Consider the following 20,548-nt stretch of genomic DNA (forward strand, 5'->3'; position numbering starts at 1 on the left):
TTGTAGAAACATCTCAGCGAGGATCAATGAAAACCGGATGCACCTGAGCTCAATTACGAGTCGCATAGCAAAGGGTCTGACTACTTATTTGTATTTTTTCATTGTGCTAGTTAGAGGACCATATAGAGCTATTATTGTTTGATAGTTTATCAATTTGAACTGTTTTGTATAGGCAGTAGTGGATTGCAGGTTAGCTGGTAGAGCTGAGAGTCTTAACTAGTGAGATTCACATACTGTAGAGGGATACTCGGAGGATACACTCAAATGGAAGGAGAGCGATAAGAGGGCCGAAAATACTTGAGGGAGGGATATACAAACAATAAGAGGGAGAGGGAGGCGGGGGGGGTTCTCATCATATCCTCTCTGCTTTATGCTAAGCCCTTCCTCTGTGCTGTCATCAACTATTAGAATGCTCTGCTTTAGCAGAGTGAGGCTAAATGCTAGCTTAGCCTCACTAGCATAGAGTAGGAGGGGGGGGAGAACGTGCAACAGTAGCTCCTCACAGTATATCACAGCTAGCCAGCCCCTCCTGTCCTCCCCCTGTTCCTCAACATTAGTCTCCCACACAAACACATTGATATCACCAACTGTACTAGGGCCATGTTGTTTTTGCAGTATTCCTGGTGCATAGAGTAGACAGCTGATACTATAGAAGGCAGAGTGCCGACAGGAGAGTGTAACCATATCCTACACACCATGCCTTGTGCTCAACGGACCATGGGGAGCGTGGTCACTGTGGTAACCTAGAAACTTGAGAAGTGTCAGGCGTGCGTGTATGTTTCTGTGAGGACAATACCTTGGAAGCGGTAAATATCTAGATTAGCTGAATGACTTTACTCTTTTTATTTCCAACCCATATGGGGCTGGCAGAGAACTGCATGAAGCAAAAAGGCACCACAACTCTATACTGTATCACAAGCTCAGTGTAAATGTTTCCTTTAACCACAGATCTACACAGTGATATCACATTACCTTGCCTCTACAGACTCCTTTTCTACTACCTAGGAAAAGCCACAGGGGGTGTCTGAGCTCACTGGAGCTTTGTAGTAATGAGATTGCTTTTCATTTTGCTGGCACTACCGTCTAAGCAAAGTGTCGGGGATGTTATAGTCTGCTGTGAATACACAGAGTAGAAAGAGTGGAAATTAGGTGAGTGAGAGAGTGAGTGAGAGAGTGAGTGAGAGAGTGAGTGAGTGAGTGAGAGAGAGAGAGAGAGAGAGAGTGAGTGAGTGAGTGAGTGAGTGAGTGAGAGAGAGGCAAAGATTGAAGGCCACCCATCTTTCTCCTGCAGTCATAGGGGGAGAAACAGTGGGTCGGGGTGGACAAGGGGAGGCAAGTGAGGACAAAATCCCTAAAGTGACCAACCCAGTCTTCCCAATGATGACGTTCTTGCTCTAAGGTCAGTTTTGGATTCCCCCCTAATGCTAAAAGCTAGGATTTGAAGATAGATCTGATCCTAGATCTGTGACTAGGGACAACGGGATCCTTCTCCTCAGAGGAAGATGTATTATAAAGGAGGCCATCTGTCGTGGGGTTTAAAGGATTATGGGTAAATGCGTATAGGAGGTAGAGGTTGCCTCTTACCACTGGTACAGAGCAAGGTATTATTTAATCAGCCTAATGGTTTAGGTTAGGTTGGGGTGTTAAATAACCTGATCTTAGATCAGCGGCTAATGGCAACGTCCGTTCTGCGTTTCCTGTGTCTTTGTGGGCGGGGCCTAACCCTGTCCATACCGCTGGTAAACAGCTACTGCCTGTCGCTACGGATACCGATGTCTTTCTGTGTGTGTGTGTGGTCAGATGGTAGAGTGAGGATGTTATGATGGCCGCCAGGCCTGGGGAAGGGGCTGCATGTGTGTTTACGTTGTATTTCATTTGTGGTTATTTGGAATACCGAGGCGTGTAAGAGTGGTCACATGGTACTGTGTGTCTGTTGTTCTGGCTTTAGGAGGGTGACTGCCGCAAGGGCCAGGGGCTAAGGGGCAGGCAGGATGATTGGCTGGATGGGATCTCTGATCAACAAACACTGGCTCGACCGAGATCGAGACAAAGACCACTACTACACACAGGACCACATTCCCTTCGGAGTCGCACAAAGGGTATGGTTTCATTCAGGGACACAGGGTTGGTTCTCAGGTTATGTATAGAGTGAAGGTAAAGGCTGATATACACACACTATGGGAGGGTAGATGGAGGCCCAGAGTATGGTCCAGTTCATTTGGTGCGTCTCCGTAGTCTGACCTGAAGACACATGACCAGTGACAGCAACTCCGTAGATTAGGCATTTTCTTTTAGCTGACCGGTTTCATCACATCAGTGTACATGAAGGAAATAAGATGAGGAGAGGAGAGGAAGACCCATCAGACTTGAGATCCATCCATGGGCTCTGGATTCCAGTTAGACCCTGTTTGGACCAAGGACAGAACTTAGTATAGTACTGTGGCTTTTGTAGCACTTTGGTGAAGAACTCTGAGGACCTTTTGTACGGTAAAACTCTGTTCTGGATATTCTGCTGTGGTAAACAGTACAACATACAGAACATTGATTAACACACACACTTGCTGAATACTTTGTGTACAATAGAACACAAGGAACTGTGTGTACAGTACTTTGGGGAACTTCCCGCTGTGCGAGATTAGACTAGCTAATACAACGGCTCTGGACTGGACCTGCTGACCCACCACCTCTCCGACAGAACGGTCAACTCTGGGTTATGGTCAATACAAAAACACACACACACGGGCTGAACCAGACTGACCACATGATCCATGACAATGACTCTTCAGTGGTCACAGATTCACACAATCATGGGACTCACCAACCACACGCAGGTGTGAGTTTGACGTTTCTGCAAGGTTCTTTGTGCAGGCATTGCTATATTTACACACTGGGTGCATTCACATGTATTGTATCCCCCTCTAATGTGTAGCTTGAATAGAGTTGAATAGTGTCGAGTAATGCGTTGGTGGCTTGTGTGTGTGTGGTGGGAGTGTTATGTATACCTTAGTTGAATAGTATTGTATTGTTGTGTTTGTGTGGTGGTGTAGTACAACATGGAATATAGAGTTGAAGAGACAGTTTAGTATTGGGTAATGTGTTTAACTGCTCAGTGTAGGCTATTGTGGGTGTGGTGTAATGTAGCGTGTGTGCGCCTGTCTTGACTCTTACTCTTTCGCTGATTTGCTTTAAGGTCGGACCAGTCTGTGTGGGGCTGTGAGCTGTAAACTGGTCATCACTGTCGGTATAATCTTATTGGTCAGTATTGAGCAGTTTGAGGTTAGTCCTGTATAATCTGATTGGCTTGACCCTCATGCCCCAGCTCAGACCAGGGATCAGGACCAGGGAGAGTCTGGAAGGCAGTGGGGTGACGGAATAGGATGATGTTCTGGTCCATTTGGGACTGGGGTGGTGATGGAGCCACCAGAATGGCCTGACAAAGGTTCAATAAAAATAAAGACAGGTATTTCGTTAAGGCCAATGTCCCGATGTCATTGCCACATGCAGTACAGTACTTGAATGTGCTACCTAACCTCCAACTGTCCAGGGCCCGGTTTCCCGATATCGATGGTACTTAGGTTTACAAGTGTTTTTTTTTTTACAAGTGATTCATCTTTCCTACAACTGCCGAAGATGTAACACCACACAGAGAGAACGGTCGCTAATTGCGTTATTGGAATGGTCGCTAACTGCTCGCGCGCGTCTGCGTGGCCAGGCGCTAAAATAGAAATGAGTTCCATTTGTGACACTCAATGCGCTGGAAGTCCGGCCTCTCCCATCTCATTGATTTTTAGGAGCATATAACCGCGTGGGTGATTGAAAGATGAACTGAGGTCCGCACTCCAGTCGGTTGTAGTAATGCACCGTAAAGTTGGTTGCCAACCGCCATATGAAGTAAAAAGAAGCCTGGAGGAGGAGGGATGATGAGAAATGAATTCTGTTTACCGTTTTATCTGTGGATCAATTGTCGGAATAGTGGACCTTGTGCATTTCAGGTAAAATGACAACCCAATGCAACAGTAAGCTAGCTAGCTAAATTGACATAAATGTTTAATGCTTTTTGACATGTCCCCAAATTAATATAATTGGTTCACAGTTTGTTTTGATATTTCAACTTGCGTGACCGGATCGCTTCTGATGTGTGTGAACAAAATCAACGTGCGTTCAATGGCACATGCGGACGCACGCTCAGTTCCGGTTTGGTCAGCATGTTGGCTGTTCTACAAGTGGCCTGACTGAGGCAGGTGTTAGATTACGAGCGGCCGCAAGTGCAACGTTAAAAATGATGGTTTTGGGAAACAGATTTAACAATGCTCCTACGAAGGTTCTAACGATGAACTTAGCCAACCAGCGCCCAGTTTCCAAACAGCGTCTTAAGGCTAAGTTCGTTACAACCTTCAAAGGAGCATCGTTAAATCTCCGAGCTATTTCCCAAAACCATTGTTTTTAAAGTTGATTTACCGACTGCCTCAGAATAGCAAGTGTGTTGTTGGATGCATTTTTGCCCTTCCGTGTCACTTTGGGATGCTGGCCCATGTGACGCCAATGCTTCCCAGAGTTGTGTCAAGTTTGCAGGATGATCTTTGTGTGGTGGATCATTCTTGATACACACCGGAAACTGTTGAGCGTGAAACTTAGCAGCGTCAGCAGTTCTTGACACACTCAAACCAGTGCGCCTGGCACCTACTTCCATACCCCATTTTAAAGGCATCTACGTCTTTTATCTTGCCCGTTCACCCTCTGAATGGCTCACATACATAATCCATGTCAAAGTTCTTCTTTAACCCGTATCCTCCCCTTCATCTACACTGATTTGAAGTGGATTTAACAAGTGACATAAGGAATCATAGCTTTCTCCTCGATTCACCTGGTCAGTCTATGTCATTGATGGAGCACACCTGCTCCTAATGTTTTGTACACTCAGTGTATTTCATGATATGTAACATGTGCTCAATGATGTGCAATATCTGTGATTTGGTGCATTAGGCTAGAATAAGCCCTCTCAATATTTGCAGCCAAATACAATGCCTTCAGAAAGTATTCATACCTCTTGACTTAATCTGCATTTTGTGTTCTCACCCATCATCTACACACAGTACCCCCTAATGACAAAGTGAAAATGTGTTTTTAGACATTTTTGCTGATTTATTGAAAATGAAATGCAAAAACCTCATTTTTTTGCAAAAACCTCATTTTTTTGCAAAAACCTCATACAGTACCAGTCAAAAGTTTGGACACACCTACTCATTCAAGGGTTTTTATGTATTTTTAGTCATTTCTACATTGTAGAATAATAGTGAAGACGTTAAAAGTATGAAATAACACATATGGAATCATGTAGTAACCAAAAAACTGTTAAACAAATCAAAATATATTTTAGATTCTTCAAAGTAGTCACCCATTGCCTTGATGACAGCTTTGCACACGCTTGGCATTCTCTCAACCAGCTTCACCTGGAATGCTTTTCTAACAGTCTTGAAGTAGTATCCACATATGCTAAGCACTTATTGGCTGCTTTTCCTGCACTCTGCGGTCCAACTCATCCCAAACCATCTCAATTGGGTTGAGGTCTGGTGATTGGAGGCCAGGTCATCTGATGCAGCACTCCATCACTCTCCTTCTTGGTCAAATAGCCCTTACACAGCCTGGAGGTGTGTTGGGTCATTGTCCTGTTGAAAAACAAATGACAGTCCCACTAAGCGCAAACCAGATGGGATGGCGTATCGCTACAGATTGTTGTGGTAGCCATGCTGGTTAAGTGTGCCTTGAATTCTAAATAAATCACCAACAGTGTCACCACCAAAGCACCATCACACCACCTCCTCCATGCTTCACGGTGGGAACCACACATGCGGAGATCATCTTTTCACCTAATCTGCATCTCACAAAGACACGGCGGTTGGAACCAAAAATCTCAAATTTGGACTCCGACCAAAGGACAGATTTCCACCAGTCTAATGTCTGTTACTTGAACTCTGTGAAGTATTTATTTGGGCTGGTAACTCTAATGAACTTATTCTCTGCAGCAGAGGTAACACTGGGTCTTCCTTTCCTGTAATGGTCCTCATGAAAGCCAGTTTCATCATAGCGCTTGATGGTTTTTGCGACTGCACTTGAAGAAACTTAGAATGTTCTTGAAATGTTCCAGATTGGCTGACCTTCATGTCTTAAAGGTTTGCCTTTTCTATTTGCTTATTTCAGCTGTTCTTGCCATAATATGGACTTGGTCTTTTACCAAATAGGGCTATCTTCTGTATACCACAACAGATTGGCTCAAACACATTATGAAGGAAAGAAATTCTACAAATTAACTTTTAACAAGGCACACCTGTTAATTGAAATGCATTCCAGGTGACTACCTCATGAAGGTGGTTGAGAGAATGCCAAGAGTGTGCAAAACTGTCATCGAGGCAAAGGGTGGCTACTTTGAAGAATCTTAAATATAAAATATATTTTGATTTGTTTAATACTTTTTTTGATTGTGTTATTGCATAGTTCTAATTTCATCTGTAGTCTACAATGTAGAAAATAATTTTACAAAAATCAAGAAAAACCCTTGAATGAGTAGGTGTGTCCCAACTTTTGACTGGTACTGTAAGTATTCACACCCCTGAGTCGATACTTTGTAGAAGCACCTTTTGGTAGCAATTACAGCTGTGAGTCTTTCTGGGTAAGTCTATAACAGCTTTCCACACCTGGATTGTGTAACATTTTCCCATTATTCTTTAAAAAAGTATTCAAGCTCTGTCAAATTGGTTGTTCATTATTGCTGTACAACCACTTTTAGGTCTTTCCATAGATTTTTAACTAGATTTAAGTCAAAACTGCAACTTTGCCACTCGAACATTCACTGCTATCTTGATAAGCAACTCCAGAGTAGATTTAGCCATGTGTTTTAGGTTATTGTCCTGCTGAAAGGTGAATTCATCTGTGTCTGGTAGAAAGCAGAATGAACCAGGTTTTCCTCTAAGATTTAGCCTTTGCTTAGCCTCATTCTGTTTATTTTTTTATCCTGAAAAACTCTCCAGTCCTTAACTGTTACAAGCATACCCATAACATGATGCAGCCACCACTATGCTTGAAAAATACGGATAATAATACTCTGTAATGTGATGTTATGCTTGGGGAAAATTCAATACTTTGTATTCACGACAAAAAGTGAATTGCTTTGCCACATTTTTTGCAGTTTACTTTAGTGCCTTGTTGCAAATAGGATGCATGTTTTGGAATATGTTTTTCAATTAGGTTAGTATTGTGGAGTAACTACAATGTTGTCAGTGGTGAAGTAATACTTTAAAGTACTACTTAAGTCGTTTTTTGGGGTAGCTTTACTTTATATATTTTTGACTACTTTTACTTCACTACATTGCAAAATAAAATAATGTACGTTTTACTCCATACATTTTCCCTGACACCCAGAAGTACTTGTTACATTTTGAATGCTTAGCAGAACAGAAAATGGTCCAATTCATACACTTATCAAGAGAACATCCCTGGTCATCCCTACTGCCTCTGATTTGGCAGACTCACTAAACACAAATGCTTCGTTTTGTAAATTATGTCTGAGTGTTTGTGTCCCTGGCTAGCCGTAAATAAATACAAATATTTAAAAAATTGGGCGGTCTGGTTTGCTTAATATAAGGAGTTTGAAATGATTCATACTTTTACTTTTGATACTTAAGTGTATTTAAAACCGAATACTTTTACTGAAGTTAGTATTTTACTGGTTGGCTTTTACTTTTTTAGTAGTCATTTTCTATTAAGGGATCTTTACTTTTACTCAAGTATGACAATTTGGGTACTTTTTCCACCACTGAATGTTGTTGATCCATCCTCAGTTTTCTCCTATCACAGCCATTAAACTCTAACTGTTTTAAAGTCACCATTGGCCTCATGGTGAAATCCCTGAGTGGTTTCCTTCCTCTCCGGCAACAGAATTGGGAAGGACGCCTGTATTTTTGTAGTGACTGGGTGAATTGATACACCATCGAAAGTGTAATTAATAACTTCACCATGCTCAGAGATATTCAATGAGTGTGGCTACATGCACACAATCATTTGATGATTAGATTAAAACGTTTACATGGTTTCCAAGAAGAACGATTTCCCTAATAATCCTTTTTACATGGACACATCAGAAATTAGGCTACCTCATGGCAGAAAATCGCCAATCAAAATAAAAGCTCTGCCACATTGAATACGTTCATTTTGGGAAGCATATTTGATTCCGAGGTCGGACATATAAAGGTTATGTGAAAACTACTTCTAAGATGCATACATTCAGTTGTTCTGAACACCCTTCAGTTGCACTGAAGAGAGAGGCTCACTTGGCTGGTGCTTGCACATGTCCTGATCAAATACACTGCTGGAGAGCCAATGAAAGTATTTACATGTCCTAGTAATTCGAAAGATTGCTAAGAAATCTGGGTGTTTTAATCGGTATATGCTCACTTTTTTTTTATTTTTGACCTTACGCCAATTGAAAATAAGCAGAGCAAGGTGTTTACATGAATATTGCATAATCTGCCAACTGCCATAATCAGTTTAATATCAAATTATTAGTGTGCATGTAAACTTACTCAATGTCTGCTTTTAAGATTTTACTCCTCTACCAATCGATTCCCTTCTTTGCGAGGCATTGGAAAACCTCCCTTGTCTTTGTGGTTGAATCTGTTTGAAATTCACTGCTCGACTGGGGTACCTTGCAGATAATTGTATGTGTGGGGTACAGAGATTAGGTAGTTATTAAAAATGATTGTACACAGTGAGTTATTATTTGACTTGTTAAGAAAATCTGTACTAATTTGTAAAAATATCTAAAAACATTATTCCCATTAGACATTGAGGTATTGTGTATTTTTGTTACTGGCCTACAATCTCAATTTAATCACTTTTAAATTCAGGCTGTAACACAACAACATGTGGAAAAAGTCAAGGGGTGTGAATACTTTCTAAAGGGAACTGTAGGTGATCATATCTCTCTAGGAGCTGATCCGTTGTCAGTGTTGTGGAATAATTCCCAATGTTAAGGTAACATTTGAATGGAGAAAGCTGATCCGAGAGCAGTGCTGCATTTTTTTTTGTTCAATCCTATCAGTATCGACACACTTTGAAAGTTCTCCCTACGTGGTGTTTTGGGAAATGCATATGAGTTATTTGGCATTATAGGAACGATGTATCGTTATAACACTCGTAAGCTTAAGTTCCATCGCTATCGGGAAACCGGCACAGATCAGTATGCGTGTATCCAGTGTGGCTATATTAAACGGGTAACTGGTTACCAGGGGTTTATTCACTAGGAACCAAGCTGAACCTATCGGAAGCAAACAGAATGAAACAGGGCGGGACTTTCCTGAAATTGGCCAATAGTTGCAAAACGTTTTCCGTTTGGAGTAAATGGTGTCTGAAAAATGAATACAACCCAGTATCGGCTGTGAATGTGACTGTCAGTCATGCAGGAATGTTGTCCATCTCTTCCTAACTTTTCCTGTGTTTCATCATGAACTCTGAAGGCTGTTCCCACCACCCACTGTGTAAACAGATGCATGCACACACGCACACGTGCGCACGCGCTCTTTCTCTCTCCTATTGCGCTCATACCGTGCTGTCAGTCTTTTTCTCTCTTTCAGTGACATTTCTCTCTTTCAGTCACTTTCAATAAGCTTTATTGGCATGACAAGTCGTTATCTTATATTGCTAAATGGAACCTAATTAAATCAATAATAGCAATGAAATTATAACACAGGGAAGCTATCGCTCATGTCTTTCTCTCTCTCTCTGTGTATATAATATGATATAGCTCAGTTGGTAGAGCATGGCGCTTGCAACGCCAGGGTTCTGGGTTCGATTCCCACGGTGGCTCAGTATGTAAGTCGCTCTGTATAAGAGTGTCTGCTAAATTACAAAAAATGTAAATGTACAGTATCTGTCTTTCTATCTCACGCTGTCTCTATCTCTGTCTCTCTCTAGCCGGTCCAGAGACCCAGTGCTTTGCTCAGCCCTGCGGTCATGTTCGGAACCAGAAAGACCTGGGACCTTGGCCACGCCCCCTGTCTGCAGGAGCTCTGGAAGAAAGACGTCTCATTGGATGGTGAGTGGATTCTGTAGGCCAACCCCATTGGGCAGCAAGGGAGTCCCTCTGTTACAGGGGTGGGACTAAACCATTGTGACCACATTTTTGGGATGACAGAGAGGGTGGGAGGGGAGCGTGTCTGTGTGTGTGTACTGCCTGTCTGACAGGACTCTTACTAAGAGTAGAGTGACACATTCCCATGAGCTGTGCCTCTCAGTGAAACTGGGAGCGACAGGAAATACAGGAAATACTGGAAAAGAGGAGAGGAAGAGAAGGCATTCCTTTATCTGACTGGAGAGGGGAAAAGAAGAGTGTATGCCAGCTGTCTGAGAAAGCGGTGAGGACTGAGTGTGTGCCAGGCTTCCCTCTGTCTCTACCTCTCTCAGCTGAAGGAGCGCGTCTCTAGCAGGTACAGAGCTTAAAGCTGATCCCCCCCTGACGGCCACAGTCCAGGGGCCAGGAGAGCAAACACTGGACCTATTGTGTGTGTTTCTCTGCGCCAATGCTCTTGCAGGACTGCTCAAGGTGACGGCGGAGCAGCGCAACTGTGATCGTGCCAGTGCAGAAAAGAGAGCAGGGAGAGTGACTGTCTGAGAAAGAAAGCTTTACACTGTCCCTATCGGAGAGGAGGAAGGTAGAGGAGGAGGAGGAGAGGATGGTTGTGTTTAACCTGTCAGTCGTATAACACTTCACAGTGTGTGTCCTAATGGTGTGTGTGTATGTATTTTACATTTTGTCTGTGCGTGTGGGACTTAATCTGCTGAGTCATCAGTCATCAATACATGCTGTTTTTTTTTTATTTCTCCCAGCCTTACAGAGCTGCGAGTCAACCTGTGTGTCTCTGTATTAAACTGATTTGCGCACTGTGTACACGTGCAGTCTGTACACATAATGTATTTGTAGACTGTGTGGGGGATACTTTAAGCGCTACTTCCTTGAATATGTGTATTTTTCGTTGGTGTGTGTTTTTTCCTTAGTCTGTGATCCATTGTATGTATAAGGTGCTTTGTTCAGTTAAATTGCTCTCACGTGTGTATTAGAAAATGTCTAAACATGTCTGTTTGAGCATGTGTGTTAATATTGTAGGGTTGATTGTGTAGAATGGAACAAGTGCAGTAGCACGGTGCACTGATTGTCCTTAGGTTGATAAGACTCTGGGCCCCCATACAGGTCCTCATACAAATACACGAAGACACACAAGCACACACACAGGTAAACAGGCCTGTATGGAGTTGTATGTATCACCTACTGAGGCCTGGGTTAGCGCACTGCTTATCTAGCTGTGCTCGTTTCCATGGAACTGTCTGTGCGAACCTTGGAAGGTTGGGGAGTGAAAATAGGGGAGAGGCCCAGAATCACTCTTGGTTGAGGGGAGGGGAGAGGAGAGAGTAATGGTTAGTAGAGTAGTGGGGGATAAAGGTAAGTGGGGAGAAGAGAGGGCCATAGACAATTACCTCTGACATAGGTAGAAATGGAGGTAGAGAGAGGGAAGGAGAGAGTGTGAGAAGATGGAAAAAGGTAGAGGGACAAAGAGGTGTATATAGACTGTTTTCTGACTCGAGTGAATACAGGATCAGCTCTGCCACAGTGGATAAGAAAACAACATAGTCAGCCCATTTGGCTCAGGCTTGCTTGTTCGTGTACAATGTTTAACTGTATGTTTGTGTTTCCTAACTTTGTTTGTCCCTCCCGTGTGTCCGTAGCGAGCTCAGTGGACTTCTTGATGAGTGATGGTGAGGAGGACTGCTCCTTCCTGTCTCTACCCACAGCCGCTTTCCCACAACGCACCGCTCTGACCACTACTGACCAATTACAAACCAGCCAGCACAATCACAACCAACAGCTACTCATACAGGTGAGATGACTGTGCGTACACACACACACAACTAATTCTCAACTAACTAGGTCAGTGTGGCTAGGGTATCGTTCATATTGGTGGGTGTTTTCCCAACATGGCACTTGTTTGTCCTGGTTTCACTGGCTAAACTGGTGGGGGGGTTTCAGGTCAGTAAGAGCCTTGGGGAGTGGGACACAGTGGATTTATCGATCCGGTTTTAATGAGCTTCTAACACACACACCAATACATACATACAGTGGAAGTCAGAAGTTTACATACCCTTAGGTTGGAGTCATTAAAACTCGTTTTTCAACTACTCCACAAATTTCTTGTTAACAAACTATAGTTTTGGTAAGTCGGTTAGGACATCTACTTTGTGCATGACACAAGTCATTTTTTCAACAATTGTTTACAGACAGATTATTTCACTTATAATTCACTTTATCACAATTCCATTGGGTCAGAAGTTTACTAAGACCAATTTGCGACCAAGCTTTAACTTCCTGACTGATGTCTTGAGATGTTGCTTCAATATATCCACATAATTTTCCTTCCTCATGATGCCATCTTTTGTGAAGTGCACCAGTCCCTCCTGCAGCAAAGCACCCCCACAACATGATGCTGCCACCCACGTGCTTCACGGTTGGGAGGGTGTTCTTCGGCTTGCAAGCCTCCCCCTTTTTCCTCCGAACATAACGATGGTCATTATGGCCGAACAGTTCTATTTTTGTTTCATCAGACCAGAGGACATTTCTCCAAAAAGTACAATCTTTGTCCCCATGTGCAGTTGCAAACCGTAGTCTGGCTTTTTTTATGGCGGTTTTGGAGCAGTGGCTTCTTCCTTGCTGAGCGGCCTTTCAGGTTATGTCGATATAGGACTCGTTTTACTGTGGATATAGATACTTTTGTACCTGTTTCCTCCAGCATCTTCACAAGGTCCTTTGCTGATGTTCTGGGATTGATTTGCACTTTTCGCACCAAAGTTCTTTCATCTCTAAGAGACAGAACACGTCTTCTTCCTGAGCGGTATGACGGCTGCATGGTCCCATGGTGTTTATACTTGCGTACTATTGTTTGTACAGATGAACGTGGTACCTTCAGGCGTTTGGAAATTGCACCCAAGGATGAACCAGACTTGTGGAGGGCTACAATCTTTTTTCTGAGGTCTTGGCTTATTTCTTTTGATTTTCCCACAATGTCAACCAAAGAGGCACTGAGTTTGAAGGTAAGCCTTGAAATGCATCCACAGGTAAACCTTCAATTGACTCAAATGATGTCAATTAGCCCATCAGAAGCTTCTAAAGCCATGGCATAATTTTCTGGAATTTTCCAAGCTGTTTAAAGGCACAGTCAACTTAGTGTATGTTGTTACGAACCGGCTCAGAGTTCGCAACAAAAGGGAGACAACGTGGAGACAAGGAGTATCTATATATATTTATTAAATAAAGTAACTAAGTAATTTACAATGGTGTGTGTAATCAGTAATCAGTAGTGTAAGTGAGTGTTTTGCATACCTGAATGTAATAATGCAGGGTGTTGAAAGGTGCCAAAGCAAATAACCAAAAAGCCACAAAACTACACAACCAAAATCAACAAAGTGTCTGCGTGGAGAGAGTCTCCCCAATGACTGTGGAAGAGGTGCCTTTATCCTGGGACACACCCGAGGCCAGGTGTTTCCCATCTAGCTGACGACCCTTCCGCCCACCAGCATCCTTATAAGGAACAAGAGCAAAGAGAGAAATACAGCAGACAGAGTGGGAGGGTCGTCACACACCCCCTCATAAAACCGGGGACCAACAAGGGCCCCGGAACAACGTACCAGCCTCTGCGTCCCAAATTGACACAGGCCTCTGCGTCCCAAATTGACACAGGCCTCTGCGTCCCAAATTGACACAGGCCTCTGCGTCCCAAATTGACACAGGCCTCTGCGTCCCAAATTGACACAGGCCTCTGCGTCCCAAATTGACACAGGCCTCTGCGTCCCAAATTTACGAGAGGTTACATGTTCACCTTCCACTTGCCCCAGCCAACCTCCTTCTCCCCAGACCTCAGCAACCTTTGCACACAGGAAGCAACATTTAAGAGGAAAGGAGAACACAAGACCAGGAGGGAACAGACAGGAAAGTTAGAACATGACAAAACCAAAACCAACCAATGGTCAGTCACATAACACTCAGGAACAGGGCACACAAGAGACCGTATCAGCTACAAATGCAAACATCTCCCAACGGTTCATAGGCACTTCTCAACGGTTCAGTCATTTCCCAACGATTCATAGTCACTCCAACGATTCATAGTCACGCCAACGATTACTCCAACGATTCATAGTCACTCCAACGATTCATAGTCAATCCAACGATTCATAGTCACTCCAACGATTCAGCTGAGCACACCAGACCACAACAAGAGAATACAATCACACCGGGCACCACAGAAAAGAGATGAGAAATGGAGCTTCCCCAAAACCTACAATAACTCAACCCTAGTCTTCATGCAGATTTGCGGTGGGTAATTATGCACTGTAGCCCGCTGGCGAGGAAGTAACCCCCCAGCACGCTGGTAGATTCCACCAAGCCACGGATGTGCCCCCGAGACAACTGCTCAGTCCACAGACACCACACAAAAATAACAAACATTAAGAATGCCCAACATATTCCAAAATGAAACACATCGCTAAGCCTATCAGGGGAAAAAGGCTATATCTCCGGGTAGTAAGTTTCACTACCCTACCCAAATCTCCCACCGAGGTACACAGCTGATTGCACTCACCTCCTCAGACCAACGTCCCAACAGCAAGTAGAACAAGCGTTTCCAGGCTAGGCAGGGGCCTGGAAACTAACCAATGTATTCTCTCCAACACAGCACACAAACCAAACCAATAAAGGCAACCAGTACTGAGCACCAAACTCAAACTAACAAACAAAGCACCTCAATTTAACATACCTCCACGTTTTCTCCCAAACACAAGTTCAAGATCCCGGATGAGCTCCCACTTGTTACGAACTGGCTCAGAGTTCGCAACAAAAGGGAGACAACGTGGAGACAAGGAGTATCAATATATATATTTATTAAATAAAGTAACTAAGTAATTAACAATGGTGTGTGTGTGTGTAATCAGTAGTGTAAGTGAGTGTTTTGCATACCTGAATGTAATAATGCAGGGCGTTGAAAGGTGCCAGAGCAAATAACCAAAAAGCCACAAAACTACACGACCAAAATCAACAAAGTGTCTGCGTGGAGAGAGTCTCCCCAATGACTGTGGAAGAGGTGCCTTTATCCTGGGACACACCCGAGCCCAGGTGTTTCCCATCTAGCTGACGACCCTTCCAACTCCGCCCACCAGCATCCTTATAAGGAACAAGAGCAAAGAGAGAAATACAGCAGACAGAGTGGGAGGGTCGTCACAATGTAAACTTCTGACTCACTGGAATTGTGATACAGTGAATTATAAGTGAAATAATCTGTCTGTAAACAATTGTTGGAAAATGTTCTTGTCATGGACAAAGTAGATGTCCTAACCGACTTGCCAAAACTATAGTTGGTTAACAAGACATTTGGGGAGTGGTTGAAAAAAAAAGGTTTAATGACTCCAACCTAAGTGTACGTAAACTTCCGACTTCAACTGTACATTCATACAAACAGCATAGCTGTCATTACCCTGTACTCTGTGTACTCTGCAGAAAATCCCGTGTGTCTGCATAGTATCCCTCCTGTGGTTTTATTTCATGTGTTCAGGATTGTGTTGCTTTGTCAGCATTTGGAATAACACAGGGTAGAGCACACACTGCTACAACAACACAGATCTTCGTTCCGGAGGGTGTAACGGACTGAACGTTGTATGTAGAAATGTCACAAATATAGCAGACCTAATTTTATCACATGACTAAGAGGCATGTCGTTCTACACAGCGCATTTCCATCGGAACGTTCCACATTGTTGTGCCCCACTGAGCACGGCACAGAGGGTATACTTCAAAGCAGGATCAACGAGTTAGCCAGCTGTCTTGGGTAAACATAAATAAGTACTGATCTTCTGGTTCATTAGGAAAGATAAACGAAGATGTGTTTTTGGTTGTTGGGTCAATCAGACATGCCCATCTTTCTATAAAAGAAAAAGTTATTTCAGAATATTTAGGCAAGTTAGCTGGCTAAGTCGTTGATCTTGCGTTGTGGTGTACCCCTAAAGCGTGGGTATTCTACACTGTTCTGCCCAGTGCCCCATGACAAGCATCCTAATCTGCCCCTGTGACTTGGATTTAGACTTGCGTTGACAGCCCCGGTGCTGTCATAAAGCTCACATCAGCACTTCATAAGATGACATTGGCGCCTCATAGCGACAGGTCTAATAGATTAAAGATGACAGTGCCATCCCGTGCCTTTTTGACGCGCGGCTTTTAGCCAGACACGTGCGAACTTACACACGTACACAAAAAGCTGCCTGTCTCTTCAACAAATCGTTGTATTTCCTCCATATTCCTCTTTCATTCATTACTGTGCGGTTTCTCCTTTATCTCATTGGCCATTTCTCTTCGTCTTCCTCCAGCCGTCTACACCTTTCCATTGCTGTACATTCTCTCATCCCTCTCTCTTCCCCACATCCCACTTTCCTTCACAGAAGGTCACCTGGTCCTGTGCCTGGACATCTGCCTATGTAATGTCCACATTCGGTCTCTCTACAGTCTCTAGCTGTATCTGTATCTGTCTCGTCTCATCTCCCTCTCTCTCTCACTCTCTCTCTGTATGTAGTATTTTAGTTTCTTTAGTCTGATTTTGTGTGGTTGTAGGTGGTTTCAGTTGGTAGAGTAGCAGTTTCATCTCTGCATCTGAGTCTAATTGTATAGACCAGTGGTTTTCAAACCTTTTCTCGGGGACCCCATGCAGTTCAATGCATTTGCTCTATTCCAGAACTAGTACACAACTATTTATCAAACCCTTATTTAGGTGAGTTACACTCACTGGTCAGTTTATTAGGTACACCCATCTAGTAACGGGTCAGACCCACCTTTGCTTCCAGAACAGTCTGAATACTTCGGGGCATTGATTCTACAAGGCGTCAGAAATGTTCTACAGGGATTGCATCACATAGCTCCTGCCGATTGGACAGCGGTACAGCCCGTTCCATCTCATCCCGAAGATGCTTTATTGGGTTTGATCAGCAACAATGTTCAGATACGCCGTGCGGTTCAATCGTTGCACAGTTGGTATCGAGGGACCTAACGTGTGCCTGGAAAGCATTCCCCGAACCAGTACACCACCGACAACAGGCAGGATGGGGCCAATGGACTCATGCTGCTTACGCCAAATCCTGACTCTGCCATCAGCATGACGCAACAGGAACTAGTATTCGTTGGACCAGGAGCTGTTTTTCCACTCCTCAATTGTCCACTGGAGCCGTTTCTTGTTTTTAGCGGATAGTAGTGGAACCTGGTGTGGTCGTCTGCTGCAATAGCCCATCTGTGACAAGTTGTGTGTTCCGAGATGCCTGTTATTTGTCTGTTTTTAGGCCTGCCTGTTAGCTTGCACGATTCTTGCCGTTCTCCTCTGACCTCTCTCATCAACGAGCTGTTTTGGCCCACAGAACTGCCGCTGACTGGATGGTTTTCAGCGGCCGTTTCTGAGAGACTGGATCCGGGGCGCCTGGGACAGACGATCATACCACGCTCCAAGTCGCTAAGGTCACTCGTTTTGCCCATTCTAACGTTCAGTCGAACAGTAACTGAACGCTTGATGCCCGTCTGCCTGCTTTATATAGCAAATCGCAGCCGCCTGACTCACTGTCTGTAGGAGCGATCCATTTTCATAAACTGGGTGCTGTACTTAATAAACTGTCAGGTGAGTGCAGATGAGCTAGTTCGGGGCTATAACAAAATTGTGAAATGTCTGGGGGTCCCAGAGGAGATGTTTGAAAACAACCGTATAGGGGTATATCCATATGAATTGAATCGCTTTTTGACAGAACCCCTTTTGATTTAAAAGAAACCTTCCATACATATTTGGCCGTTGTAGAAGTGCTCAGAAAGTGACTTTTTGGACCTGAATGCCAAAACATTCAAGAGATAAAGGTGTGCTCAAAGTTGACCCATTTTTGCATACCCCACCATACCATGAGACATCCATGTCTTCATCACTGGAAAAGATAATCGGTTGAGATGTATGTAATTTAAAATCTTGCAAACAGGGTTGTCAAACTTTCATAATTTCTGGAAAATATACTGCTCAAAAAAATAAAGGGAACACTTAAACAACACATCCTAGATCTGAATGAAAGAAATAATCTTATGAACTACTTTTTTCTTTACATAGTTGAATGTGCTGACAACAAAATCACACAAAAATAATCAATGGAAAACCACACTGCAGGCTGATCCAACTTTGATGTAATGTCCTTAAAACAATTCAAAATGAGGCTCAGTAGTGTGTTTGGCCTCCACGTGCCTGTATGACCTCACTACAATGCCTGGGCATGCTCCTGATGAGGTGGCGGATGGTCTCCTGAGGGATCTCCTCCCAGACCTGGACTAAAGCATCCGCCAACTCCTGGACAGTCTGTGGTGCAACGTGGCGTTCGTGGATGGAGCGAGACATGATGTCCCAGATGTGCTCAATTGGATTAAGGTCTGGGGAATGGGCGGGCCAGTCCATAGCATCAATGCCTTCCTCTTGCAGGAACTGCTGACACATTCCAGCCACATGAGGTCTTGCATTAGGAGGAACCCAGGGCCAACCGCACCAGCATATGGTCTCACAAGGGGTCTGAGGATCTCATCTCGGTAGCTAATGGCAGTCAGGCTACCTCTGGTGAGCACATGGAGGGCTGTGCGGCCCCCCAAAGAAATGCCACCCCACACCATGACTGACCCACCGCCAAACCGGTCATGCTGGAGGATGTTGCAGGCAGCAGAACGTTCTCCACGGCGTCTCCAGACTCTGTCACGTCTGTCACGTGCTCAGTGTGAACCTGCTTTCATCTGTGAAGAGCACAGGGCGCCAGTGGCGAATTTGCCAATCTTGGTGTTCTCTGGCAAATGCCAAACGTCCTGCACGGTGTTGGGCTGTAAAGCACAACCCCCACCTGTGGATGTCGGGCCCTCATACCACCCTCATGGAGTCTGTTTCTGACCGTTTGAGCAGACACATGCACATTTGTGGCCTGCTGGAGGTCATTTTGCAGGGCTCTGGCAGTGCTCCTCCTGCTCCTCCTTGCACAAAGGCGGAGGTAGCGGTCCTGCTGCTGGGTTGTTGCCCTCCTACGGCCTCCTCCACGTCTCCTGATGTACTGGCCTGTCTCCTGGTAGCGCCTCCATGCTCTGGACACTACGCTGACAGACACAGCAAACCTTCTTGCCACAGCTCGCATTGATGTGCCATCCTGGATGAGCTGCACTACCTGAGCCACTTGTGTGGGTTGTAGACTCCGTCTCATGCTACCACTAGAGTGAAAGCACCGCCAGCATTCAAAAGTGACCAAAACATCAGCCAGGAAGCATAGGAACTGAGAAGTGGTCTGTGGTCCCCACCTGCAGAACCACTCCTTTATTGGGGGTGTCTTGCTAATTGCCTATAATTTCCACCTGTTGTCTATTCCATTTGCACAACAGCATGTGAAATGTATTGTCAATCAGTGTTGCTTCCTAAGTGGACAGTTTGATTTCACAGAAGTGTGATTGACTTGGAGTTACATTGTGTAGTTTAAGTGTTCCCTTTATTTTTTTGAGCAGTGTAGTTTTTTTTTTATACACATTTTCATTTTATTTCCTTTCAAGTCAATTATCTAAAAACGTGTAAATCAAAAGGGACGCTGTCAAAAAGTGACTGCATTCAAATCGATTTACCTATAGACTGACTGGATAGGTCAGTTTTGCTCAAACCTGTGAACATGGATGATGTTATAAACTGACCAATCCACCTTTACACCTCCTCGTTCCCTTGGAATTGTGACGTTATCGACCTGTCTGCCTTCTAACCTGTGACCTTTTGCCGCGTGTGTGTGTGCGTGTCTAGACACTGCAGGAGAAAGTGTGTGAGTTCCAGGCGCGTCTGCGACGCGAGGAAGCTTCCCGGTGTCTGCAGCTGCAGAGACCGCAGCAGAGTCACGAACAGAGTCTTCAGGAGAAGACTAACGTCACACACACTCTACAGGAGGAGCTGCACACAGCACTGCCCAACGGTGAGAGAGGAACGGGTAGTTGGAGGGAGGAAGACTGACTGATACAGACTGACTGATACATCAATAATTACTGTGAAATGAATGACTCCGAATGGTCTCTTTACGGTGTGTCTGTCAGGGTGGTGTTCACAGTACTGACACAAACCAGCCTGTCAGCAAGAAGAGGGCTGTGTGTCACAGCTGTGACCCACTGTCAACACGCATTATCCACTGCTGTGGGGCTGGATGGCGTGTGTCTGTTTTTAAGTTCTCTGTGTGTGTGTGTGTGTGTGTGTGTGTGTTGCAGGTGTGAGGGCAGTGCAGAGGCTGGCTGAGCCACAGGAGCACAGCAGCTGTCTCATTCAGGAAGGAGAGCAGCTCATCGCAGCGCTGCGCACACAGGTGGGGGAGCTGGAGGAGAAGCTGCTAGACCAGACCCAGGAGGTGGAGAGACTGCGCTCGGGGGTGGTGAGTAAAATAGCGAGAGAGAGAGGGGA

General features: G+C 44.5%; 1 protein-coding gene across 10 annotated transcripts in view; it reads left to right on the forward strand.

Moving 5' to 3' along the window:
• Positions 1 to 20,548, forward strand: part of LOC115202838 (kinesin-like protein KIFC3) — a 67,748-nt gene that overhangs the window by 32,248 nt on the left and 14,952 nt on the right. For 7 of the 10 annotated variants that reach the window (XM_029766907.1, XM_029766909.1, XM_029766903.1 and 4 more), the window contains 4 exons: positions 9,967 to 10,087; positions 11,773 to 11,924; positions 19,907 to 20,072; positions 20,359 to 20,519. In XM_029766907.1, coding sequence (XP_029622767.1) covers positions 9,967 to 10,087; positions 11,773 to 11,924; positions 19,907 to 20,072; positions 20,359 to 20,519 — 600 coding nt within the window. Of the gene's footprint in view, positions 1 to 1,885; positions 2,100 to 9,966; positions 10,088 to 10,168; positions 10,407 to 10,459; positions 10,479 to 11,772; positions 11,925 to 19,906; positions 20,073 to 20,358; positions 20,520 to 20,548 lie in introns of those variants that run through there. The other 3 variants (XM_029766906.1, XM_029766912.1, XM_029766913.1) reach the window with 3 other exon arrangements.

Source organism: Salmo trutta, chromosome 12 (assembly GCF_901001165.1).
Source record: "Salmo trutta chromosome 12, fSalTru1.1, whole genome shotgun sequence".
NCBI classification, from domain to species: Eukaryota; Metazoa; Chordata; class Actinopteri; order Salmoniformes; family Salmonidae; genus Salmo; species Salmo trutta.